Source organism: Alosa pseudoharengus, unplaced genomic scaffold, assembly GCF_046254945.1.
Source record: "Alosa pseudoharengus isolate Yale_2024_CS ecotype anadromous, Long Island Sound unplaced genomic scaffold, YU_APseudo_1.1 YU_APseudo_1.1_scf_7, whole genome shotgun sequence".
NCBI classification, from domain to species: Eukaryota; Metazoa; Chordata; class Actinopteri; order Clupeiformes; family Clupeidae; genus Alosa; species Alosa pseudoharengus.
Window position 1 is genome coordinate 5,041,526 of NW_027468859.1, and position 27,437 is coordinate 5,068,962.

At 42.5% G+C, this 27,437-nt stretch overlaps 3 protein-coding genes across 3 annotated transcripts; 2 read left to right on the plus strand and 1 right to left on the minus strand.

Moving 5' to 3' along the window:
* Positions 1 to 885: 885 nt before the first annotated feature.
* nt5c1bb (5'-nucleotidase, cytosolic IB b) lies at positions 886 to 9,645 on the minus strand. Its single transcript, XM_076272088.1, has 6 exons — positions 9,423 to 9,645; positions 9,153 to 9,320; positions 6,474 to 6,603; positions 4,814 to 4,936; positions 4,304 to 4,488; positions 886 to 3,981 (listed from the first exon to the last, which is right to left on the minus strand). Exons 1-6 carry the CDS (start codon positions 9,540 to 9,542, stop codon positions 3,616 to 3,618), a joined length of 1,092 nt encoding a protein of 363 aa, XP_076128203.1. The 5' UTR covers positions 9,543 to 9,645; the 3' UTR covers positions 886 to 3,615.
* Positions 9,646 to 10,698: 1,053 nt separating this feature from the next.
* On the plus strand, positions 10,699 to 27,101 carry syt14b (synaptotagmin XIVb). Its single transcript, XM_076272097.1, has 9 exons — positions 10,699 to 10,781; positions 12,657 to 12,704; positions 16,341 to 16,487; positions 18,800 to 18,958; positions 19,391 to 19,632; positions 21,359 to 21,529; positions 22,167 to 22,433; positions 23,302 to 23,482; positions 25,696 to 27,101. Exons 1-9 carry the CDS (start codon positions 10,769 to 10,771, stop codon positions 26,010 to 26,012), a joined length of 1,545 nt encoding a protein of 514 aa, XP_076128212.1. The 5' UTR covers positions 10,699 to 10,768; the 3' UTR covers positions 26,013 to 27,101.
* On the plus strand, positions 17,207 to 18,455 carry LOC143110224 (uncharacterized). Its single transcript, XM_076273111.1, has 2 exons — positions 17,207 to 18,050; positions 18,397 to 18,455. Exons 1-2 carry the CDS (start codon positions 17,207 to 17,209, stop codon positions 18,453 to 18,455), a joined length of 903 nt encoding a protein of 300 aa, XP_076129226.1.
* Positions 27,102 to 27,437: the final 336 nt, after the last annotated feature.

Here is a 27,437-nt window from a genome sequence, read left to right on the forward strand (position 1 = left end):
CACCTTGTGTAAGTTTTTGTCTTGTTTGCATTGTTGCATACAAAAGGTTCACCAAAGCTTTTCTCTTTTTGACACACATTAAGTCGTAAACAAGCAAAGTCTACTCAGTCTCTTGTGTCGGCACAAGGGTAACCATGGCAACAAGCTGACGGGTGGAGGGATCAAGAGGATGGCAGTTGGATGCCTCAGTCTACTCCACCCTCCCCACCACACACACACACACACACACACACACACACACACACAACAACCAATCACTTTTTCAGGATGGAAGTAATATACCCTGAGCAATGGCTCCATCGTGTGGTTGATTTGCAAAACATTTTAAATACTGCATATTGTAATAAGGAAACAGGCTTACACATTGGAAATACTGTTCAGCGGACATGTTGAAGAAATAACTAAAGCAATTTCCTGTATATTAGCCACATCGTGTATAAACCGCACGACAGTGTCTTATGCCCATTGAAAAAAACTTGTATTGACTGCGCACACGTGGTGAACCAAAAGCCCAATGGATCAGAATCATATTGTGATCCATGTCCCCTAAGGGTCTTGGAGTATCTGATGCGCACAAGGAAGTTCCATGACAACGTTTTTGATGCACATGCAAAGCTTTCTGGTGCGCACCAAAAAAAAAAAATATATGTTGATAATATTAATACATAATGCCAACTCACAAGTGAAATGTACTGAAAACACAGATGCTCTTTTGATAGTGATGCATGCATGCATTTATTTACCGCTCCAAGCAGTAGCCTGGTAAGATATCTGGTAATCCCTGACACATGTTACAGTATTGTGCCCAAACACACAGTTAAGATTGTTTACAAACAGCATTAAGGATCAGGTGCAGTGGTGTGCAGGTACTGCATTTAGTTTTAAAAAGGAAAAAAAAAAAAAAAAAAAAAAAAAAAAAACACAAATATGTGTATACTTGTTATAACATGCAGTGACCCAAGCCCTATATATTGCAAAGTACTGAGCTGTGACAGGCAGGCAATATCTGGCAAACAACTGAAGCATTTCATTTGGGGAGTGTATGCTGCAACAATTAGCTTCCACTGTAGTCGATGGAACTGAATACACCAGATGTGCTTGCGACGCCTGTACACTCAAAGAAATTAGACCAGTCTCATAGAATTATTTTTACGCTCTGTGAATGGAACACTTCAGCTGCATGCCTGTGAGAAGAACACGGCTGATATTCAGAACTAAGTGCACTGAACATGAGACAGAAAGACACATTTGCCATTAGGGTACTGACACACCTGCATTTCCCTACATGAAAATAAATAGGAAAGCAAGACCAAGTGAAAAAAAATGAATGCTTTCCAGATAGTGTCTAGCATTAGGGACTTCCTCCATGCTAATTTTCTATTTCATACCACCCTGATGAAAAATACCTGGAAGCATACATGTAAACTCATTTCTTATTACAGAAAAGTTTCCAAAGATCTGGAAAATGTTTTTGATAGACAGTATAGTTCAACGCACAGTAACAGGAAAGGACACTGCCGCTGTCTAACATCTACAGGTTAGAGAGTTCATCCCATAACAGGATATTAAAAAGTCATAACAACTCAACACACATACTGCACAGTGATGGCAGAAGCTACAGCAAAACAACAAAAAAAGCAGCAAAACAACAGCCCCATGACAGTGCTCACTGTGATATGACATTTGTTTTTGAATGTTATGACAACTGCAACTGACATACAAAAGCCAACTGACATGATCGATTTCAAATGATGTGTAGCTGAAACATTGTAACATGCAAACATAAACTTCTGGAGCATTAGATATAGGCAGAAGCCATTACAATATGTCAAGTGTTGAGGGCACACTCACACTATTATATCTATTTATTCCACTGCTTGGTTGAATTTCCCATTGTCCTACGTAATTTAGAACGACCATTAACCGTATGTTATTTGCACACCTATGAAGTATATCCATTTTGTTGGCTGTATCACACTTGTATATTAATTCGCCGAACTTGTTGTGAAGTTTAAATGAAGTTGCATCCCAGCTGTAAAATGCAGACGTTCAGAACATAGCAACATTGTAGCATACGACAGAGGTGGCTTTTAGCTAGATGGATGACAGCAGGCTAAGTAAAATAGCGATGTTTCAAAGCTAAAGTTCATCAGAATCTTGGGATACGCCCGCTAGACAACGGAAGAGATAGAACTAACGAACTTACAACCGTGCATTCATTTCTGTGAACAGACCACCGTGTCGTCCATTATCTCTTACTTATGCCAAATGTTGTTACACAAGAGACAAGAGGCATTTTTATGATGCCAACTCACGGGGGGAGGGGGGTGTCTACCTCTTCTGTAGCAGAAAGACAGGTTGGGGAACTTTTTTCACCTCTTCAGCTTGTGTTATATTGTTATAGTTATATTGGAAAAGGGCCATAGCAAAAGCTATTTCTATCTACATGGTTCCATCAACAGCTTCAGCTTCACGCCATAAAATGATGTACTTCTTGACCTAATTTAGCGCATATGGCGTATTAAGGTACAATTTCTAATAACAATATGCAAACAGTAAAATAAGCTAGAATGTAGCCAACACACTTACTATAAGGGCAGCAGTGACAAGGGAATGGGACAGAGAGAGAACTTTCATAATCTAAAATATCCACCTTGATATAAAAATACAGATCTGCTTAAAGGTGTTGCATGTAACTTTTGCTGAAGATGAAAATTGATATAGATTTCAGTTTAGAGGCTACGTTAAGAAATACATTTTAAAAAAAACTGTCATCAAAGACACAATATGCCTACAATACATACAGGAATAATCATTATATTGGGCATTAGTGCGGTGCCTTTGTTCTTACAGAGATACATTACAGTAACACCCTGGAATTCCCATATGTAAAATATCCTTGACTTAAGAGAACCCTAGAGATGATGCATCTCTGTGCAGTGTTTACTAACTGACATAGAAACAGCATTATCTTTCACTTTGTACTAAAGTGTCTGCTAAGAACCATTAACATAAACCATAAACATGTCGCAGTTCAAACTCAATTTTGCCCTCGGTTTCAGCAACAGTATATGACTGATATGATATTGCATGTTGTGGTCTTAAATAGTGTATAATATTTGCTTGTAAAATTATTTTAAACAATTTACTACCACTCAATTAATATACTTTACATGCACCATATGTGCTCTATTGCTGTTAGAATTATAATTGTTGAAGAGCCAACTTTTCTTTCTTTTTGACTATCCACAGATCCTAATTCCCAAGTCCCACATCTGTGCAAACATAATTAACCTGCAGAAACAAAATGGGCTACATTTAATAAAAGAAATACCTATATAAAATAATGCCACTGACATTATCAGTGACACATCTGGTAGTTTGGAGTGAAAACTTTGTGCGTAAAGAGCATTGGTACTTTAAAATCTAAAACTTGCACAATACATGCATATTACTATACCCTAGTTTGATAGAAAAAGACAATTATGCTGTAGTATTCAATAATTTGTTATATTAAAGATAAATATCACAAAAAATATATAAGTCTCACTATACTGTAGAAAAGATATTCTATGAATAATAACTAACAGTGACAAAAGAGACTTAAGTGCATCCTCAATTTTTACTACCAGGCTTCTCAATCAGCTTCCCTTTGTGGTACTTCTGTCCAATCCCATAAGGCACATGGGCGGAGATGGTCCCCAGCTCCTGTGCCCCCTCGATGTGGAACATCTGGTCGTCGAAGAAGATGTGCGGCCGGATCTTCTGCAGCAGCGGCCCCTTGGGGGCCCCAGCGAGGAACAGAGCCTCGTCGATCTCCAGGCCCCAGCTCCGCAGGGTCTTGAGCACGCGCGCCCCGGAGCTGGCTGCACTGCGGGCCGTCACCAGGAAGGTGCGGATGGGGCAGTTCATGCGCTCGTTCTTGGCGTAGAACTTCCTCTGCAGCTTGCCCAGAGCCTCCAGGAAGCACTTCAGAGGACCCTGAGGAGGCCAGGTGATAATTAGATCACAGCTGCACTTCACTGCTAAACTGTCCAAATCTGACCAAGAGTGTGAAATAATGTAATGGATGAAGAATATGAATTTGCAGTAAAAAGCCTTACTGCTTTATTGCTATTTTAATCTGCATATTAAAACAATGAAAAACAAAAACCCAATAACTTCTTAATAGCATTACTATTATTGGTAATTTATTATATCAGTAATCATATTTTGTTCCAGTTAAGATATCTGGGATGTGAATATATCATGGATATATTTTACTGGTTCACATCATTGATACCAGCACATGGCTACATATTACCTGTGCAAGAGGTTTGTTCTCATACTCCTTCTCGTGCTCAAAGAATGTGTCCAGGCCATGTTTCTTTACGATGATCTCAGATTCGTCGGAGAAGAGGACAGCATCGCCATCAAATGCCACTCTCAGCTGATCTTCACACAACTGGTTTTGCATGTCGGAGTTGAACATGGTGGCAGCCGCAATGCCTACATGGAAGAAGTCAAGGTTACACTTCTTGTTATGGACATGTCTAAGCCTGTCTAACTATGTGTTAATTCTCTGGTCCGTCCGTTGTAGTACTGATATTTAGCAGCTGTACACAAAACACTGTATTTGAAATGAATGTCTGGAAAACAGAATGCGAAAACTGTAAAGGTATGATGGTGGACATTGCTTGTAACATATAAATATTGAACCAACCTGAGTGGCAATGCTAGCACCACACTTGTCTCACTGAATCACAGTATATGCAGATATTCAACTCTAACTGTGTCACTTTCTGAGATTCCCCTCGTCCTGTCTGTCTCATACCTTCTTCTATGGCTTCTGTGACCGTCTCCGAGTTCTTGGAGAGGTAGAGGTTGGTCATGTAGGCCTTCAGGTAGCCAATGGGACTCTGCCCGCCGGTCATGCAGAACCTCTCAATGGTCAGATCTGTGGATATAACAGCACCAGAGTGGCTCATTCACTGCTTTCCTCTTCTTCTTTAACTGAACCGTTTGAGAAAATAGCTTATTTGCCGTCTAGCCCAAAGTTAGATAAGAGGGAGGCTAACTGGTCTAACCCACTTCCAGTGACTTATGCTAAGCTAGGCTAACAGTGTCACAGAGTATATATCCAGACCAGAGAATATATTCTCTTATTTAACTCTGGGATAAATGGCAAATGAGTTTATTCCCAAAAAAGTTGGTGTGTTCATTTAAACTACTACCCATTCTTCCTCTATGAGATTCCATCTTGCAGTACATCGCTTCTCTAGATACTCACTCTTTCTGAACATCCTCAGAGATGTAAGGTAGCCAGTCAGGGCCTGATTTGTCTGCCTAGCTTTGGCGATGGTCAGGGGTAGATGAGGTTTGCTTTGATGTTTAAAAGGTGTACCGTGAATGTTGGAAAATGAACGTTCTAAAGAATATCTGTGTTCACTGAATACAACATAGAATTGTAGAACCTTCAATTGTTGCGGAACAGAATGTTATGTTCTGCAGGTTATGTTATGTTCGGCAGGTTTCCTATATTTCTCTATGGTTCGGCAGCGGAACGGTGGCAATTCTGGCTTAACGCATTGAAGAAGCTGAGCAACTTTCAAAGCGCAACGCAAGCGTATTCAAGGCAAACCGTTTGTGTTACCATAGGAAAGAGATAGAACTTATTATAGTCTGAGCGTTGTGTTACGCTTGCTGCTGGCTAATGTGATCCCCACCTTAAGGGTTAACATATAGGGGGGCAGAGCCTGTGGGACCATCATTAATATGCAATGTTTCATTTTGATGTGTTAAAGTGTAGCATAAAGCCCAGAAGCAACAGTGAGCAAGCACATATGGCTCTATTGATGTCTTGCACAGTGTGGGCTTCAGTGCAACCCAAATAGTGAGCTATTCTAGCTTTCTCTTCCTCATCTGGAGTTTATTGGCAAATTGCCTGCTATATGAAGAGGCCTTGCATGGGCTTAACACCAGATAGGCCAAAGAACAAACAAGAAATGCTGAAAGAGCAAACAAAACTGAAAGACATTATGATAATGCAGTTTTAAAAAAGAAGAAAATTATAATTCACAACCTCACATTACCTGCAAGTAAGGTAAACACTATTGTGTGTTTATAGTATTACAGGACACCGTACTGCCATTGACAATTAGACTGTGCATGGAGTTGAATATGATAGTTCTAGTTGCTAACTAGTTGCTCATAAAAACACATCATGACAGATTATATCAAGAAATATCAAATTCCCACACAGCATTGCTTTACATGCAGCCTACTCTTGTCATGGATTGTAGGATATGGGATTACATATGCTAATGTGTTTATTAAAGCTCTGAGTGATATTACTCTTTTTAAATTTGCTGTGGTGAGTTATGTTAATAGCAAAAAATTCTGATTGCATAGGATCAGCGTCGACACTCACCAAAAGTGAATTTACAACAGGATTACCGGTAAGTGGAACGTGTAGCAGAGCATGCCACACCTACCGTAATGATTGATGCTGTTGATCAGCCGCACCCCGACCTGGGCATGGTTGTTAGTCATCAGAACGATGTCGAAAAGCTCCTCGCTGTCTGGGTAGAGTTCCCGCAGTTTGTCATTCACCGTCATGAGGGCCTGTGGAGATCCAGCATTTACACAGGGATAATAAACAAACTCGAAAATTGAAAAGCATTGCACACACACACACACACACACACACACACACATACACACTGAAAAAAACACACTGCACTTTGCTTTAATGAAAGTGGATTTTGATCAGTGAATTACTAACACAATGACAGTGAAAAGCTTAGATCTGCATATGCTACTGACAGTAGGGGAGGGCTGCATAATTACTTGATTTTTTAATTGGAATCACAATTTGAACTAATGCAATTAGTTAATCGCAAAGGCTGCCATTAATTGTGCAGCTCACAACTCTGTCCCAATGGTTAATCTTGTCACATCTAGCACTAGCCATGCTCACCACTCAGAGGTGGCCCAACTTCAACATTTGTAATACTGAATTAAAGCCTGACTTTCAAAAAGTATAGGCTATTGCCAATCAAATCAAAAACAACAATATCCTTAAATAGCAATTTAAAAAAAAACAGAAAAACGCTTGACATTTTTCGCCTTTTGACTGTTCCTTTATTGTATCACTTAGGCCTAAGAGTTGAATGTGCTAACATGTGGTGACACTGAGTTAAGTGCACCCTAAAAAACATTCCTCCCAAGCAATATTTTGTATGGAGCCCTAGAGGTGTCATCGCAAAATGTTTTGCATGTTGAGAGAATGTGCGCTCGTTTTACTAAATTGTGCTCACGTTTAACTATATTGTGCACTCGTTTTACTAAATCATACGCTCGTTTTACTAAATTGTGCGCTCCTTTACTAAATCGTGTGCGCAATTTATTATATTGTGCTCTCGTTTTACTATAGTGTGCGCTCATTTTACTAAATTGAGCTCTCGTTTTAAGCATAGTAAAACGAGGGCACAATTTATTAAACAAGTGCACCATTTACTAAAACGAGGGCACGATTTATTAAAACGAGAGCACAATTTGTGAACATGGTTATAGAACATTGTGTGCACGATCTACTTAAACGTGGCCACAATTTGTAAAACGTGCACTCAATATTGTCTTGACACATGTAAACATGAGCACGTTATAGTATATTCGAGATCTCGATCTACTAAAACGCACCCACGAATAATTAAAACGTGGGCTCGAAGAAATTAAATTGTGTGCACAAAAATGTAGTGTGGTGTCAAGGGGTCTCCGGGAATGACGTCGGGAGGTGTGTCGCTTGTAGTGACGTAGGGGGAATCTCATTGATTGCAGTGCACCTGGATATAGCCCTGTTAGGTAGGCTATAGGTGGAAGAGCAGATGATTGTGTGTGTTTGCACAAGCCCCTTGCCATCTTCGTCCAGCTGAATGTTTTGAGTGTTTGTTGAGGTCCAAGTTTATGCAGAGCTGTGGTGTTTATCGCGAACGGTGTGAGCTATAGCGAGTGAGAAGCTGAGCATCGTTTACGCCACTGTTTATGTCTCCCGTTTCATAGTCCGTATCAAAGCTTACCTCGTTGTGTGCATCATATCGGTGTGCGGGTGGGTTATATGGTGAGGCCCCATCGGGCGCTAGAGGGAAATCTTATTGTATTGGGTGGGTATAGGCCTTTATCACGACAGCCGAAGCAGGAAGTGAACTGCCCTGCTCCTGTGTGAGCACAGGTGTTTCTAATTAAGTGCCAGATTCGGCCACAGTTACTTCAACCAGAGGCCTCGTTAATGTTTTTAGGAACACCTGTGGTTTGCCTGCCAACAGGAAACTGAACAGCCCTGCTTCAGCTGCCGTGATAAAGGCCTATTAGGCTACTACTAATACGCAGTACCAACAGCAGTAGGTCTACGTGTTGTAATTGTTTGGGAGCTTGTCGCTGTGTGTGCTTCGATTGCCTTCTAGACCTCACAGTTAACGTAGGCTTTAGTCAACAATCCAGGAGGTAGTGGAAACCGGTCATTACAACAGAGCCCGAGTAGCCTATGTAGCCTATAGAATTTCCCCATTATGGGTCTCCATAGCTGGCGGTTGACACCACAGGTGCCCCTGCTACAAAGAGTAGAATTCCGCTAAAAACCATCCTGACCACCTAAAGGCTTTAATTAGCTGCCTACGGTTATCATCACATTACCAATATGAACTGTCACAGACAGCTGTAGGCCTAGTCCATGCCAAGGTAACACGAAGTTGCCACCACAGCACAGCGAGCGGTGAGAAAATGTCGGGAATTACTAAATGTGAGCACGAAATACATATTTCGAGAGCTCAATTTAGGCCTACAACGGGGTCTCGTTTTATTAATTCGAGGGCTAAATTAAAGGAAAACGTGCTCACTTTTTATTATTTCGAGGGCTCAATTAAAGGAAAACGTGCTCACAAATTATCACGACCAGAAAAAATATCACTTAAAGTGAGCTCTCCCGGGCTCCGTAATTTTTAGCAACTTCGAGGCAAATCAAACTTATGCCATAAACTCTTGCCTGCAGTGCAATCCCTGTCTGATAAGATAATACAGTCATAACTTCTAACTAAAAGAAATAGATGATTCACAACGACAATAAAACGTTAATAGGCTGAGATACAACAATAAATCAAATCTCAACCTGAACTCACCTTTACAAATGGAAACGCCGCACCGGGTCTCAGCGGTTCGTTTTCATGCGCTATATGATGGGCGACGTATGTCTCTAGCCCTTCCTCCTCGTACATTTTCCTTTCTTCAGTCATGTTGAATAAAGTCCGTGAAGATACTGCGATGGTCACGGCATATCTTGGTTTGGGCTATCAATGGAGAAAATACGAGCAAAGAAAAGCTGTTGACGTGCTATAAACTAATCATAAAGCGTTAAGCGCGTCTCCCTCAGCAAATTAAACTATACTCACAGGTCTTGGTTTCTTCGTTTTCAAGTTGTCGAAAAATGCCTTGGCAGCTGCCCAGTCTTTCTCCTCTCCAGCATCGGCTGCACTGTCGGCCACCACGTCATTGGGTTTTATTTCACTCATGTTGTCAGATCGTTCTGCGAGAGCTGTAATTTATTAAAAATGTGTAGGCCACGTTCTAATCCGACACAACAATTCTGCTGTATCTTTCTACAAACTTCTACAATCACGGAAATGGGAATGGATGTTTGAAAGGGGCGTGACGTTTTACCCATGATGCTCGCTTCGCTGTTTGTCCCATCCTTCCAAGTAAAGTCACCTCGCGCACTTGAGTCTAGACCCCGGCTTAGTGCGTCTAGGCTGTTTGGAGGCCTATTTGTTCAGTAAAACACCTCGTGTCCAATTCCTCCCCCTGCTTATACAAAATAATCATGTGTTTTTTTTTTATCATCTAGTCTGGTCTAGATACCCAGTGTCTGTTTCACAATATGCATGGGCCTAATATTTCAGGCTATCTATTGAAAGCTTCTGGGTACCCAGATTAATTTAATGCTAAGTAATTGCCAAATAAGGGCATAGGCTACTATAAACCTGCAGGACGCGTTAAAGTAATGCAATTAAAAGAGTGATCTAAATATGTATAATATGTTTATAACTCTTTCTAATCTCATCTAGCACATTGTTTTTCATTTTCCATTTATTTTTCACACTTTATTTTCAAATTGCTCTTGTCATTGTGTAATATCATCTCACTGGTTAGTATGAGTGATCAGATAAGGTCATTCATCCACCATCTTCTATTAGATAATAGATTCTTGGAGGTTTGAGGACTTGTGCCCAACCTTCAAGGCTATATCCTATTAGTAATGCGTGGTGTGCACACTTCAATAACTTAATGGATAGGGGCGCGTCAGATGATGTTTAAACAGATTCCAGTAAGGTACCCCCCCCACCACACACACACACACATACACACATATCAGATAGACATCCTGCAGAGAGATTTATTTTTGTTGATTGTGAAATGTTACAATCTATTCAAGTCATACATGTCATAATTTATTCCATTAATGTCCGACAATGATGTGCTCTACACAACCTTCACTAGGCATGGTAGAGAGCAGGGTCTTACGGGAGGACAGCGAAATTACATAACAGGGATGCACATGGGGGTAGGAGGGAGGGGAAGTGTGGGCTTGCTCGCGCGCCAGCGCCTGCGTATCCTTCGTCGCAGCCTATTGTAGGCTACCTCGTCCTGTCATCGGACAAGACTCCTGTTTCCTCAAACATGGAAATATACCTACTCCACTGCTTACACCCAGCGTTGGTCTTATCAGAAACTGCACATCATGGCGATTGAGGGTGAGTGGCAAAGTTTAGCTTACTATGATACATGTTATTACCGTTCTTCGTGTGGGACAGACCTGTGTTGACTCAGGTTGTTTCAGGAACTGCGCCAACGTGGTTGCTGACAGATTAAAACTGAATAGGGTGAAGTTTACCTTCGGCTTGAAATCGATCTGTTCCTGTTGCTGCGAAACGGGGAGGTACAAGCTGCAACTGCATTGATGCAGACCTTGTCCTGTGACGGTGTATTGCGAGTAGTCCTGAATGAACAGCACCATAGGTTGCTAGGAGAGAAGTTCAGCTCAGCTAAAAAAGGACAGGCGTCGGAAATGTCAGATAATAGCGTACGATAGATGTTTTGTTTTACATCACATAAAATCTACAATATGTCGATATGGAAGATGCCATTTTAAGATGGGCATTTTTTATGTGGAGCAAAAGATACAACAGACATTTTTGCTTAGTTGCTGTACGAGTGACTCTGAGCGTTTATGGGGGCAGTTTGGAAATGAAGCTGTTTCCTTTGCTGTTCGACACCCTATGGAAACAAGCCTTCACTACTCTCTTTCTCTTGCCTAAGTAAATATTTTAAATACCCTAAGTGTTGCACAGCGTAGCAGTGACTCTCAGGTGTCCAGTCTCACGTAGGCCTCCAAAGAGAGTGAGAGTTAATTCATGGCAGGAGGTTGAACTGAGTGACTTATGCTTAAACGCTTGAAATTATTTTTTATACACATTCAGGGAAATGTTAATACATAAACTCATTCTGACGATATAATCACCCATCTCTGATTTTGTCTGAAATGTCTGATATGGATTAAGTTTATGTTACCCTGGTGTGTATGTCCACTGTCACCAATGCCAAAAGAAATCGTCAAAGTATAGACTCCACTGGTAAGAAAGAATCTAGGTAAAGTTTATTTAGTTGATATTTTATACACAACGATAATGAAATTAATGCAAAGGCTTAACACATAATTTATAACAAATTCAAGTTGAACGTAAACGTAGACAACAAACTTATTAAAGTAAGTGTAATGCTTTACACATTCTGAAGTGTTCTCTAGTGCCTTAATTGGTAGAAGGTTATATCTAACATCATTCCGGCAAATACTATATTCATCTACTTGGTAATAACCCTACAGGTGCCTCTATCAACGCAGATATGAAACAGCTAGAGTCAATACTGAAGGCCGGAAGGCCTATTCCATAATCATAACAAATGCACTGTAGTTCATGAATGTTTTATAAACAATATAAAAGGAATTTTAAAATATGTAGCCAACAAAAGTATTTGAAAACTCAACAACTGGAACCCTATCAAACAGTAGATATAAGAGAATAGGTGATGCAGTTTGTAAGTGTAGTATTACATAGCCTCTTCATATGATATTGTGATGACCTAAGGTGTGTTTACAATTCCTGAAGTGTCAGCATTACAGCGTGTGCTCTTAATAGAGTGGTTTGTAGGCAGAATTAAATTCTTTTATAGCTGACAAAGGAATTCATACACTTTTCATAGCGAAGACAAAAGAGAAAAAGTGAGTGGGGAGGGATTGTGTGTGTGTGTGTGTGTGTGTGTGTGTGTGTGTGTGTGTGTGTGTGTGTGTGTGTACAGAAACAATAACACATGTGCAAACTCAGGAAAAAAACAGAAGAAAATTATTGTATTAAAGTGTTTTTTTTAAAACTGACAATGACCATTGTAGTTGCACATCAGATTTTTTTTATTTAATCGAATTACTTTGCTAAAGATTGATGCAAGTAATTGATGTTAAACAGCTGATGTGTCTCACTAACAGATCAGTGGAGACAATAATCATGGCATGGCATATGTAGCCTAGAGTTAGTGTTTTATATATGCCCTAACAACAACTGGTTTCTCCTCAGGAGGGGGGCGGAATTGTGGCATCCATGAACTCATATGTGCCAGAAGAGGTACGTTTACCCCGCACCCTTCCACACCCCCACCTCCACCCCCACCTAAACCTGCACGGTGTTTTCGTCAAAGCTTGCCCACTTCTGTCCTTCTGTCCTTCACACTCTTCTGTGCTTCTATAATTTATTATGTGCAGGTGATGCAGTTGCTGTCAGCCTGCCTAAGCTAACACTGTATTGTGTCAGAGTCAGACTGATTTTGCGGCTCATAGTGACAAGTCAGGTCAGTAATAGCAAAGGAAGCCATAGTGTTTGTAGGCACAATCTGTTCAACAGTAAGGTTTGAGTCAAATCTACAGTGAGAGTGAAGTCGGCTACTTAATACTCTGGCGAGCTCCTCTGCATGGCTGTAGGGTGAGACTGCAGTATGCAGGTAGTTTGTGGTGGGCTAGCCTGGCTAAGTGTAGGGGAACAGCTATGGGCCTGGGTCTTCAGAAGGGTCCTATATCACATCTAGCGTGAATTATAAATGAGCTATCAGGTTTTTTGGACCTGCTGCCATGTTTAATTTAGTGCCATCGGCTCTATTTCTCTCTTTGTGACAGAAAACAGTGTTAAAACAACAGCAGGTTAACCATTGTACAGTAGTTTAAGTAAACATGGACTAGATTTCCTTGGCTCACATGTCATTCACATTTAAGGGGCCAGGTGAGTCCCTTAATACATTTGGGTTTCTTTAAATAAACGGTTACCTCTGGATCAAAATAGCTTTGCACAGGTAGAACTACTGAATCTAGAACTTTACCACAAATGGAAAGGAATGCTTGTTATTTAAAATGTATTATACATTTCAACCTTATATTATGAAGCATGTGAACTATAAGCATATGTTCAGGAAGTTCAACATAAAGAATTGCTTGCAATTCTTCTGTGTAATGTATTTCCTAACATAACCCTGCAGATGGGAAATTGCATGCCCTTGCATTAAAAGCAAGCTGCCATGCCATATGAAATAAGCTGTAGCCTCAGCCTATAAGGCTGACATGCATACAGCAGCCCCATGACTTGGAGTGTCTGTGAGATGTGGAGAGGCATCTTGCTGTGCCGTGCATTACATAACCGGCCCAGAAGCATGGACTAGCTCCAGTGCTGCATCCTGCCTCCTTCTGGGACACAAACAACCCAGTCAGCTGCCTGGAGGCCCATGCATGCACACTGCCTGTACAGAGCAGCAGCTGCTCTTCCTGTACACAGAGAGCTGCCTCCACAGATCCAGCTCGAGTTAGGTAACGGCTCTCCAGTATAGCCTGCAGTGGATCTCCTGCTGTTTCCTCAGCGCTTTAGAATGTAGCCGAGGCTCAAGGACAGGTGTGTGCTATGGATATGTTTGTCATTTAAATAGTGTGAAATCTCAGATGTTTCTGGTGTTTTAGCTCTTCTCTATTGTGTTACTTTTGGTGTTTTAAGCCCCCAATGTTGTCTTCCAGGCAGCGCTGCGTGGAAGGCACTGGGTTTGGCAAGGGTTAAGGTTAAGGTTAGGGTTAGGTGCCTTGAAGTCAACGGTCGCAGCGCTGCCTTGAAGTCGACGGTGGGGGCTTAAAACACCATCGAGCCTCTGGTAGGCTAGACGTTTCTGATACCTTAGCTCAAGTCTGTGATCTAGGGGGTTCAGGCGTTTGGGCTCTGTGACGTGTCTTGAGACAATTTATTGGTGCTGGAGAAATAAATTAAATTGAAAATGAAAATGGACAAGTTTAGGATTCCTAAAGTAATACACTCAGGGAGGACAAGGAGACTTCAAAATAATACAATAACGCTTGTGTGGCAATAGTGGTTAGCCTGTGCATTTTGGTCGTAGCCTGTGCATTTTTCTAATGCTTGGAGATAGCTAACTTTGCTGGATTTCTTGGTAAAGCATTATCTGCACACAGCACATTTTTCATTTTATTAGAAACACAGAGCCATTTCAGAAACTCAACATTTTTAGTTGCTTTTCAATTGATTTTGGACTTGGACATGAGCATGACTGCCATGGGCTAGAAAATGTAACAACCCAATAATTGTGTCCAGTGTGTATGAAATTAATCAGTTATGGCATTTTTGAGCAGTATGGCTGCAAGCTATGATTGATACCTGGCAGTCGCCTCTAAACAGACAGAGAGCATCACGCAGTAGTGAAGTGGGAGCATTGATCATTTCATTAGGGTGAGAAATTGCACATTTTGAAGAACTGAATCATAAATGCTCAAGAACAATTTGGATCCCATAGTGAATGCCCTATCTAATGTGTACTTATAACCAGAAACAATACAGTCAGTAAAGAAACTGATAATTGACATGTTTTGAATACACAGTGTAAGTGTTTGTGTTTATATCATTGCCATCTCATGAGAATCTCTGCATGTACTCGATACCGATCCTGTATCTTTGTCTTATAAATACTCAATTTTGAATTTCCATTGAGTTGAACAAGTCCCAGAGTTAATACAGGCCATCAAATGAACACTAAATAAAAGTCTCAACTTCAATTTACTTTAATAACTATTTTATTTTTCACATGTACACCTCCTCTGAGCTTTACAATGCGCTACCATAGCCTCTGTTCATGTATATCAACGTATGAAACACAACACCACAGTGACCCATTTCCTTAGTGTTTGGCCTGTCTGCACAAGGGTTTGTGCTTTTACAACACCGTCGCTGGTTAAAGGCCTTCCCTTGCCTCTTCGTGGGAATTACAGTGGCATCGTGTTTCTTCCGCGCTGTGAATTATTTAGTCGCTTCTTTTGACTAGCCGTGGGATTGCCATATAGGATGTCAGGTGACTCTGGAACAAGTAAAAAAAAGAGATGAGCTGAAGCTGAATCTCTGAAATGAGATGTAGACAGAGTGGGAGCCACGTAGACTAATTGAGTGTGAGCTTTAGTAGGTCAAACAGTACAACAGTAACAATGCTGCCATTTTCAAGCAGAGAAAGGAGACCTGTGCTGGTGACATTTTGAATTTTAGTGGGGCGAAGCGCAGACTGAGCTCTATTCTTTTCTGAGTACATCGGGATGTTATATCTGCCTTTTGATGTCTTGTGAATCATATTAGCAGTGCATGCAGTTGAAAGGCTCATTCTAAAAGAAAGAGGTGGGTGTTTATATATATATATATATATATATATATGTACTGTATGTATATATCTCCACTGAAATATTTGCTGCCTTTTCAGGTTCTATCTATATAAGAGGTGGGGTTCCAAGACTGCTGGCATGTTATTTGCAGTATTTTCTAAACTCCATGAGTTAGCTCAGTCATATTTTTTACTCACTTGTGTTATTTTAACCTCTAAACTCCATGAGTTACACAGTTGTGTTATTTAAACCTCAGGATAAACACAAATGCTGAGTTTATTTGCTAGTCTCCTGTGAGAGTCTTTAGAGGATTTATCTCCTCTAATATCAATTCCCCCATGACATTCCCTATAGGAATCCCTGGAAACGTCTAGAAGCTTCTAGTAGAAATATTTCTGTCCTCATTATGTCCGTTTTTTTGTGTGTTTTTTTCGTCTGGCTCTCTGTGTTTTTTTCTTGATTCTCACATATTTTCTCCATCTGCTTCTTCTCTATCTTCCTCTTTCTTTCTTTCTTTCTTTCTTTCTTTCTTTCTTTCTTTCTATTTTTTTTCTTTCTTTCTTTATCTCCTCCTCAGTGTCTCCTGAGTTGCTAGGCATCCTGTCCTCCATAGCTGTCTTCATGGCGGTGATTGCTCTTTTTTTCCTCTACCTCAGTAACAAGCTGTCAGTGGAGAACACCAGTGAATTCTCCTGCTTTGATGAGTACAGGAAAGACTTGAAAGGTAAATACATGCAGACTGATTGATTAAGATGACTGGGCAGCCCACTTTTAAGTGAATTTTAATAGCGTTATTAAAGAAGTTATTAAATAACTTCTGAAATGTGTGTATATCTATTATATTTATTGTCATTCTTACAAAAGTAACAATTAAAATCATATAGTTATATGGTAATTGTAACAGTGCATAGTCTCATATTACTATGTAGTCTGTACTGATATTATATTACATATTCGGTTTCTGTTTCTTGTGGATGAAAGTGGATTAACTGCAAGTAATTTTGCCCTTCAGTGCTTTATGGGATGAATAACTAATATTCTCAGAGTCTAAAGCTTCTGCATACCCAGGCGTGTCTCTGGGCTCGTTTCTGAGATCGCTTTTTTTGTCTGTCAGCAGATTTTCTTTGATCTCATTAAGACAAAACTTTTGATCATTATCATGTTTATTTAGGACACAGTTCCACCCCTGTGTATGTATGTGGCTGACTCCAGGAGGAATCAAGAGTGAGGATCTACAGAAGAGCAGTAATTACTTGAAGTCGGAATAACTCCAATCGTTTTCTTGTTATTCTTATCTTCATCCCTGAAGATGGGACCCTGCTAAGAGCATAATGAAAGGAGGAGAGGAAAAGTCAGTCCATAACTTTATGATCAAAGAGCCTGAGAACTACTCTGAAGCTCTGCATTAGCTGTGAATAAACACAAACACTGGTTTCAGCCACCATGGCATTCTTTAAGAGTTTCCAGCAGAGCTTGCCGTCTGTCACCTCCCTCTTGGACTCGGTCTCGAGCAAAGTGGACGACCTAGCCAGCGCAGTGAGTGACGCCACCTACACTGTCAGCGACCAGCTGACGGAGCAGGTCAACAGCATCATGAACAAGGTGCAGGCGGAGGAGGAGGAGAGGGCCAGGAAAGCTGAGGAGGCAGAGTTGGCCGCCCAGGAGGAGGTGAGGAACCAGGAGGATGAGGAGGAGAGGGAAAGGAGGGCAAGGAAGGAGGAGAGGAGGAGAGAACGAGAGAGGAGGAAAGAGGAGGAGAGACTCAGGGAGGAGGAGAGGATGAAAGAGGAGGAGAGGAAACGAGAGGAGCAAGAGGAGAGGAGACAGGAAGAAGAGAGGAGGAGGAAGGAGGATGCGAGGAGAAGAGCTCAAGAAGAGGCAGAAGAAGAGGAGGAGGAGGAGGAGGAGGCACAGGCTGAGGAAGAAGAGGAGGAAGAGGACGAGTGGTCTCGCAAAAATAAGGCCCAGAAGAACAAGGAGCAGACCAGGAAGAAGAAACATGAGGAAGAGGAGGATGAAAAACAGCAGGTAGAGGAAGAAGAGGATCAGTGTTCTGGTTCAAACTCAAAAAACCGTCAGAGCAGGAACCAGGACGATAAGGACGTGGAGGACAGAAGAGGTTCTTCCTCCTCCCAGAACAAGAAGAACAAAGATGGGCAGCTAGAGGAACCAGAGGGAAATGACCACAAGGAGGACAGTCATGAGGCCACCAAGGCAGCTGACATGAAGAACAACTCAAACACGCTCAGATCTGGTACTCAGAAGAGCCAGAAGAAAGCAAACAGAGGTTATGAAGAGGAGGAGGAGGAGAAGGAAGAGGAGGAGGAAGAAGAAGAAGAAGCTAAAGAAAGCGAGGAAGAAGCTGAGGAGGTGGAGGACTATCACAAACCTGGGAAAGGGGTGAAGAATGGCACCACAGATAAGAGAAAGACCTCCGTGGCTGGCAAGGAAGATGCTGGTCGGAGAGGATCCTCACGAGAGATAGAGATGATGAAGGAGAAGGGGAAGTCACAGAAGAGTTCCGGTGGAGGAGGTGAGAGAGTGAATGTGTGGCTCTCCACCTCCGTTGTGTGTCTTCTGGATCTGTCCTTCCTCTGTTCTTCCTCTTTCACAGCTACCTCTGTCCTTCACAGCTACCACTGCGTCCTCAGGGCTACAGTCCTTTGAGTTTCCTCCTGTCCGTCTGAATTGAGCTTTTCCTTCAAGTCAGACGGCATTCTGCTGCCTGGGTTTCTATAAATTCCGATAGCCCATGTGTGATGCTACGAGGCTCAAGGCTCAACATCAAACTCTCAGCATGGGATTCTTACTGTTACTGGGGGTTTTCTGTGAGAGAAAAAGTGCCTTTAAATTAACGCAACAACATTTTCTCTTTTTTTGCGATGAGGAGCGTTCAAACAAGCAGTGCCTCGTCAGATCTTTAATTGACTGAACTGAATTCCTTTCTTTCAATCACTCCCTCTTCATTATGTCTGCTCTCTGTTTGTGTGCTCTTTGGCTTTTAAGTCAGTGTTTTTCCATCCACTCTCCCCCCAGACAGGGGCACTGACCAGGGGTCGTCAGAGAGCGAGGAGGAGAGGCCGTGGAGACGCGGCGAGCCCGCCTCCCAGCCCCAGAAGACGTCTGGCTGGGGCAGCAACCGCAGCAAGCACTCTGAGAAAGAGGCCTACAACAGCAAAGCCCCGACAGTTCAGGGTAGGCCGTCATTATGGAGATAAGAGGTTCTCAGTTCCATACCCGGTGTATCTTTCATCTCTTCCAACTACAAGCTCTGCTGATTAAAGTGTAATTAAAGTGTAATTATCCTACTCTGGATGACCTAAATCAGGTACTACAGAACTAAGGGACTGATGAGTTCAGACAGGCACTCAGACAGGTAGCAGGTAGCAGAATTGTTACCACCAAACTATTCACTTGGAGAGATATATTACATCAGTCATCCCCTTTAAGGCTACGATGCTGCTGCTTGCTATCACAACACTGCCAACTCCCAAGCTCCAGTAAACAGAGTACTTCTATTATGTTTCCTTTCTCTTATTAGTTATATTTTTTCTCTAATGTACAGTAGTGACAAGATTTACCAGCCTTCCTAAACTTAGCTTCTACTTCTCTGTCCTCTCCCCATAGCTAACAGTGTCCATCGCATGAGGCACTCCACCCAGCTCAACGAGCTCCAGCCGCCTCCGTACAAAGTCTCGTCTCAGCCGCAGTCCCGCCAGACCCGCGCCCAGGACTCGGAAGAAGAGGACAGCGAAGAGGAGGATGATGATGAGGAAGAAGAGGAGAGCGAGGAGGAAGAGGACAGCGATGACCCGGACTACCAGAAAGAGGACGCTCCCAGCGACAGCACGGCGGTCCTCGGTCCCGAGGTAAAGGAGGCCCTCAAACGCGTGCCCCGGTGTGTGCTGCTGTAGGGACCCCGCTGCTGCCCGAAAGACCTCCACCTCCACCTCCACCTCCACCTCCACCTCCACCACCACCTCCACCACCACCTCCACCCCTCCCATCACTCCTGCCCACCCCCCTCACCTCTCCCAATCAATTAAAACATTTGTTGACACAAATACGGTAACCTATCCACCTAGCCCCATAAAAGCAAAAGGGGATGGCTAAAAATGGATTTGGCTTCACTCGGGGGATTCTGGGAAGTCTGTGTTGTTTTCTGTACAGGTTTATGGATCAGGCCTAAAATTAGATCCCTGTTTGATCCCTGCTTTGTGTTTGAGTTCCCCAAGGATCTTGTTAGAGAAGCAAAGAATAGTGCAACCTAACTCTTTCAGAACTCTTTTGTTGGTTGATTATTTCTTTTTTAGATATCAGAAGCAGAGGAAGGCAAAGATGTGACTTTAAAGTTGAAAAACGATTCCCCCATGTTGATTGTTTTCTTTCTCGCATCACGTTTGACAAAAACGTAACTGTTTTTGCATATAATAAAAAGCGTTCATTCCATTTCTTCAGAAATTACAGAGACATTTTGCTCAACACATGTTTCACAAGAAAAAACAAAATACTCTCGCCATATCCCCTCTCATCATGATGCTCTGTACAAATTAGACATCAATCAACAGTCTCCATCTCATTTGAGTCAGCTTGTTTCAAGCAGCAGCCATGGACATTACTGAGCTACCAGTAAGCACGGACTGATTTAAGATTGTGGACGGAGGAGCAGGGGTGTCTGTCCCTGTCTTCTCGTCACTTGTCTCAGGAACACCAGAGACACATCAGTCTGTCCAGGGCTCGGTAAGTCCTGCTGCTCTCCCGGAGTCTGCCTATGGCTGCATGGTGACAGTCTCTACCTAATGCATCAGCGCTTGTTGGTGGACTAGGTACCAGAGGCCAATGTTGGCCATTTGCATTTGGAGCAGGGGAATGCCATATTCACTTCATAATAAAATAATAGTAATAATAATAATAATAATAAAATGTATCACTTTTTAAGTACAGAGCACAAAGTGCTCATAGACAGATGTCACCTCATAGATGGTGTTGACAAAAGGCGTTGACATGTGCAGGCTTGGGTAGGTCATTTAAATGAAATCTTAAAAGCAGAAGGTGAAGCCAAAAAAGATGAAAGCCAATTTAAATGAAGTCGTAAGGACCTGATAATTGTTTTTCTCAAGATTTATTTGGAGGAGTTGGTGGGAGGGGGTGGGTGTAGGTTTGAGGATACCTTGCTCCATTTGTAAATTGTCAAAAGAGAGGCACAGTCATGCTACTTCACCAGCTTAGGCAACTCTAAGAAGGTTTGGATGCTGACTGCAGATGGTTTTCATGCACATAAATGCACCTGACTGTTTGTGCCCTGATTGTGTCAGAACCTCCTCTCCAGTGCTGGTTCTGTGCTTGCTCCTGCCTTCCTATGACCTCTTTTGTGCTTTGGGTTTTTTAAATCCTGCGATCCTGTTCTCTGCTCTTTCTCTTTCTCTATCTTTCATTTTTTTCTTTCACTCCATGCCCCTATCTCTGGCATTACTTAATGTTCTGTCTTTTCATCTACCGCCATCCTCCCACGTTCTCAACCTTCTATTCCATGCCTTCTCATCTGTCTAATTCTCTCTCTCTCTCTGTCTCTCTCTTACTCTCTCTCTCTCTCAGGACTCCTCAGTGCCTCCTCTTCCTGCAGGGTACGAGCCGGAGGAGCTGGGGAAGTACGGAACGCTGGACGTGGCGTTCGAGTACGAAACGGGCGAGCAGCGCCTGGCCGTGACGGTCACGGCCGCCACTGACATTCCGGCCCTCAAGAGCACGGGCAACGTGTCCTGGCAGGTGTGTGGAAGAGGACAAACTGACCGTGGAGTTCTGCAAAAGAAATACATTAACATTTAGTGAAAAAATTGATTGAAACAGATGCCAGAAAACAAGTAGATTAAAGACATTCCAGAAATGACTGAGATGAAAGTACAGTATGAGGCAAAAGGGATTGTTAGGGTGTGTTCTTCATTAAATTGTGGTTCATCCTCACCCAGAAGCTTAACATCAGGAAATGTACCCTTGAGCCATAACGGTGATAGCTTACACTGCTAATTTTAAAGTGCTGGTGATACACACCACCAATATGTTTTTATGACATTCAACATAAAAGTTCCCTAACATAAAATACATTGCCAACCAATAATGTCCCTCAGTCCCTCCACTGTTAGCAAAACAAAGGGCAAATGTCACATGACTAATTATCCTGTGGTCTAAATGAACCCTTGTGCCTGCCTGTGCCTGTTTCTATCTAATGAATACTACCCTCCCTTCAATAATGCAATGATGCAGTACTTTGGCATCGGCTTTGGTACTGCAATTGTTTTGGCATTGCAGCCGGCATTCTTTATTGTGGGATGGTGCATAAGTCAGCACCTATAACACCACATGCAGCCCTTGCATTGCACCGACTGGTTTATGACTTCCATTGCAGGTCCACCTGGTTCTCCTGCCTACAAAGAAACAGCGGGCCAAGACTGGGGTCCAGAAGGGGCCGTGTCCTGTGTTTACGGAGACCTTCCGGTTCTCACGGGTGGAACAGGAGGCCCTGGGGAACTACGCGGTGCGGTTCCGCCTGTACAGTGTGCGGCGGATGAAGAAGGAGAAGGTGCTGGGCGAGAAGGTGTTCTATCTGACCAAGCTCAACCTGGAGGGCAAGATGGCACTGCCCGTCACTCTGGAGCCAGGCTCTTCTGTCACGGTCAGTACTGTGTGTGTGTGTGTGTGTGTGTGTGAGAGAGAGAGAGAGAAAGAGGGAAAGAGAGAGAGAGAGAGGTGGTGGGAAAGATGGTTAGTGGATTGTATACACTGAAAGTGTGTACAAAGATGGGGATTGATAAGAAGGAAAGTAGAGAAAGAAAGGAAGAAAGAAAGAAAGAAAAGGAAGAACACTCATGTCACACAGATTACTGCTTCATCTTGCTAATAAAACAGTGATTCATTCATGACTAAGGCTACATTTATACGGTGACGATGAAAAGAGAAGACGCAGAAGTGGCGTCTCGTCTTCATTGTTTTATTTGCGTTTAGACGAGCATTCTCAGGGGGAAATCTTTGTTTATATGAAGACGCAAGAGTATGTGATATTCGATTGGATATGCATTCCAGACCGCTGGGTGGTGGTGTGATAGAACCCCGGTACGTCACGCGCAGACATTCTAATTTGACAGTTTAGCCAGAGAGGTAATCAAGGATCTTTGGTTTAGCCGTTTAGACGGAGACGCAACCCGGGTCGTCTTCAAAACGCTACACTCTGGAAGGAGTCTTCAGATTTTTGCGTCTTCAAGCCCCGATGGTGGGGTCGCCGTGTAAACGAAAGGCACTTATGATAAAATATTTTGTCCTCTTCCTTCGCAATTGTCCTCGTATAAACGGCCCCTAAGACTTTCCTCAAATTCTTCTTAATTCTCTCATAACTCTTCACATTTGGCTACACCACAATAGATCGCCATGTTAGTTTCTATGAGTGACACTACCCTATATGAGTGTGCATGTTGTGCTGTGTTGTGCTCTGAGTGACACTACCCTATATGAGTGTGCATGTTGTGCTGTGTTGTACTGTGCTGTAGGGCTGTGGCTCCATGGTAAGCGTGTCCCGCAGCATGGGGGCGCTGTCCTACCACTCCACCGGAGACTCAGCCACGCCAGAGATCCTCCTGGGCCTCCTCTACAACTCCACCACCGGACGCCTCTCCGCCGAGGTCATCAAGGGCAGCCACTTCAAGAACAATGCCTCTGACAAACTGCCTAGTAAGAGACTTCATACTGTAAACGATTATATATTTTGTCATTGATGAAATGTGATTAAATGTGCTGATTTGATAATTAACCTGATACTTTTATCGTGTTGCTTTGACAGAGATAAATTATTGACTATGCATTAATTGTTCGGTTCATTTTACAAAACTTGGCACTACATATTGACCAACAACTTAACCCACTCAAAGCAACAGGATGACTTGACTAGGCATCGTTTAGTCAACAAATAATTTTTTACAGCACAAACTAGGTTTGCTCATTTACCGCCCATTACTCTTAGTAGAATGTTAAGGATAACTGTGCCAAAACCTTTCTACCATCTAATGTAATTTAAATCCAGGATATTTTAACCCAGTACCCTCAATCCTTTCAAATTCCAACAGCAGCAACAATACTGCTCCATCTCCCCAACATTAAAATACAGGTGGGAAAATGGATGATTGATGCCTCATTGAAAAAACACAACAAAAAACTCAATTACTTAAGGCAAAAGCTGAAAGGCTCTTAAAAGTAACATACAAATGCTCCTTGATATTGAATGTGTTTCAAAAAAGCTCATAAAAGTTCTTTTTTTTTGTGACCTTATAATATAATAATATTTGACATGACCTCATCAGATGACGCAAAATGGCTGATGCCCCATTAAAAAAGCACAATTCAGTAGTGTGGGATTACTCTATATCTATATTTCTGCTCGCACTGTTTGTTTTCCTCTCCTGTTTGTCGCTTACGCCGTTTCCTCCTAATCTTTAACTTTTCTTTTCCTCTACCTCTTCACACCTCCTGCTTCTCCTTTGTCTGTGTGTCTCTCTCACGGCGTCCCAGTTGGCCTGTTCTGCTGCATAAAGCAGTTCATAGGAGGCCAACTCTATATCATGCGAGGTGAGTTTATGTGCCCCTTCCTCTCTTTGTTGTCTGCTGTCGATCACCCCCCCCCTGTAAACACACACACACACACACACACACACACACACACACACACACACACACACACACACACACAAACAACAAATGTCCTACAACAAGTAGGCCCCAACTTTGATATTGGTCCATTGGTGATCAGTGAAGGCATTGCTGGTGGTCCCTGACCCATGTATTTACAGTAATAATGTAGTTCCAATGTGGAAATCACTACTGTTATTCAGTGGTTGTCTTCAGGCTGACTCTGACTGATGGTCCCTGGGCCATAATCAGTTGGAAACCCCTGTTATAATGCATCAATTCAGTGTGTAAAATGAGCACACTGCTCACTTCACTGGAAACAGAAACTCCTCACCTCCACTTTGCTCTATCCTTTTTGCCTGGGGGTTCCCTTCCCTTTTCTCCCTCTCCGCTTAGTGAAGTCTTTGGTCTCTCTCTCCCTGTTCCCTTTCCCAGACACAAGGGATCCTGAGAGTTGTGTGTGTGTGAAAGACTTTTATGCGCTCCAGCTGTCAAAATCCTAATGTAAAGAGACTCCTGATACTGAATACACCTCACGCTTGCCATATTTCTGACATGTTCCAAATTAATTTGAGAGCCTCAGACGAGAGGCAGGGCATGTCTGTCAATCCCTGACTTTGCAGGAGTGCTTACAGAGGGCTTTGGTCATTGGCTCTCGGGATGTCAGGAACATTTGTTTGAGGCGTTGAGGCAAAATAGACCATACAATCTTGTGATGCATGCCAGTCTCAAAGTGTCATTCATTCATTATGTTTGCCACTGTGTTACCCAAAGACACCACTAGATGGCTCTCTCTCCACGTCTTTCCGTTCCTTCTCCTTCCGTTCTCTATGTTGCAGGAAATAATTACTTGTGGACAACAAATGAAAGGCTCTGAAAAGTAACATAAAATGTCCCTTGATATTGAATGTGTATGAAAAAATGCTCATGAAAGTTCTTTTGTGTTCCCTCTGGAAATATTTGACACAACCTTATCAGAGCACCCAGAGTTATGGTTGCTGCTTTAATAAGAGGGGAGTTTGTTAGCCTACATTTTTTACTGACTTTCTTATATAGAGTAAATAAAAAAAATGCTATAATTGTTTATAGGTTGCAATTTTTACAATTAATAAAATTACAGTTTTATTAAAGACTTCACTGCATGTTTTGTAATAACCCAAAGCTGGGTTGAAAATCCCTATGGAAGCATTTTAAATTCCCCTGCATATTTACAATCACCCATGGACATTAACACGACCCCCCCCCCCCCCAACACTCCACAGATACCTACGTCAAGCTGATCATGCTGGACTCCAAGGGCAAGCAGATGTCCAAGTGCAAGACGTCGGTGTGCCGCGGTCAGCCCAGCCCCACCTACAAGGAGACGTTTGTGTTTCAGGTGGCGCTGTTCCAGCTGTCGGAGGTGACCCTGCACGTGTCCGTGTACAACCGCCGCAGCAGCATGAAGCGGCGAGAGCGCCTGGGCTGGGTCTCCCTGGGCCTCAACAGCACCAGTGACGAGCAGGAGGACCACTGGACGCACATGAGGGAGGCCGAGGGTCAGCAGGTGTGTCAGTGGCACACTCTCCTGGACACCTGAGCGCGCAGGCCAGGCCAACCGGGGGGAAAGCGAGAAAACAGAAACGCATTACGATGCATTTACGATGCAAAACGACACATGGAAATGAGGGCTGCTGGGATGGGGACAGAGAAATGTTATCGCAGATTTGTTGATCTTACGCGTCCGTCAGTGGGCTCAACGGCGTGTTTTTACAGGCTCTATGGAGAAGGGGAGCAATAGGTGTCCGGATGGGTCAGGGTGCAAATGCTGAAACATATGCCTGTCTGGAACCGGAGACTACTTCTAAGGTTCTACTCCCTCTGAAATCCACAGACTGAAAATGCTGATGGGATGATAGAGAGAGAAAAAGAGAGAGAGAGAGAGAGAGAGAGAGAGGGAGTTAAGAAACAGCAGCACATGCCCTCAACTCTTCTCCGTGTTTGCACTGACTGCAACAGCTACTGTATCTGTTGCACAGCCCTTTTAACCAACCAGCTCACCCCTGGAACCAACAAACCCTTTTTAAAGCTCTGTTTCCTGTTCTTGACATGGACATGAGGATTTTTACGAACCATTCAATGCAACCTGAGACCAGATCGGGTCATTGAGGTCACAATTATGCAATATTTCCTCTCTTACACACTCCAGTATGAAAGTGCATGCAACTCATAGAGGTTTAAAGGACTATATCATGCATCAATCTTGGTTTCAGAGATTTTGCCATATGCTGTAGGACCAAAGAGCATGTAAACCACACTGAACAGCTAGACATTCGTGATATAGGTTTTGCATAGATGTCATGTCAGACCAGCCAATGCAGCCCAACAGGTCAGAGGTGGTGAGGAATGAAATCTAGACCAGCAAATATTCGTATCTGCCGACTCTGAGATATGTATGGTTAAGACTATACTATATTCTGTTTACATTCAAATGGGACACAATTATGCATATTTCTATGGCTTTGTAACTGACTGATGTCACAGGCAGTACCAGTGTTTCTATGTAGGACATGGTTTGGGTCTGGTCACTGTTTGATGTTTTTTTGTTATGAAATGCACAAACTGAAAATAATTTGAAATCATTTGACTGATATCTATATATACATATATGTTCTTTTGTTCTTTTGACCACAGATTGGTATTGTTCTCTTTTAAGTCATGCATTGTATCATGTAATAAATCATGTTTACAGAAATTCAAATGGGAATATAGATGTCTTTATTGAATCCATGTCTGTTTTGCTTCAAATTACATCTTGTCTTATGCTCTTAGAAATAAGACCACAAGTACATTATATTGCACAACCTAATCTAGAACTACTCCTCACATTCGGACATTCATACTTTCTAACTGCCACAGTGGTTATTTTCCCACAGGCCATACCAGTTTTCAGAGCGGGAACACTAACTTATCTCTGTGCTTTGTTGTGCGACGGCAAAGGCAGCGAGAGGAAGTAAATAGGTCA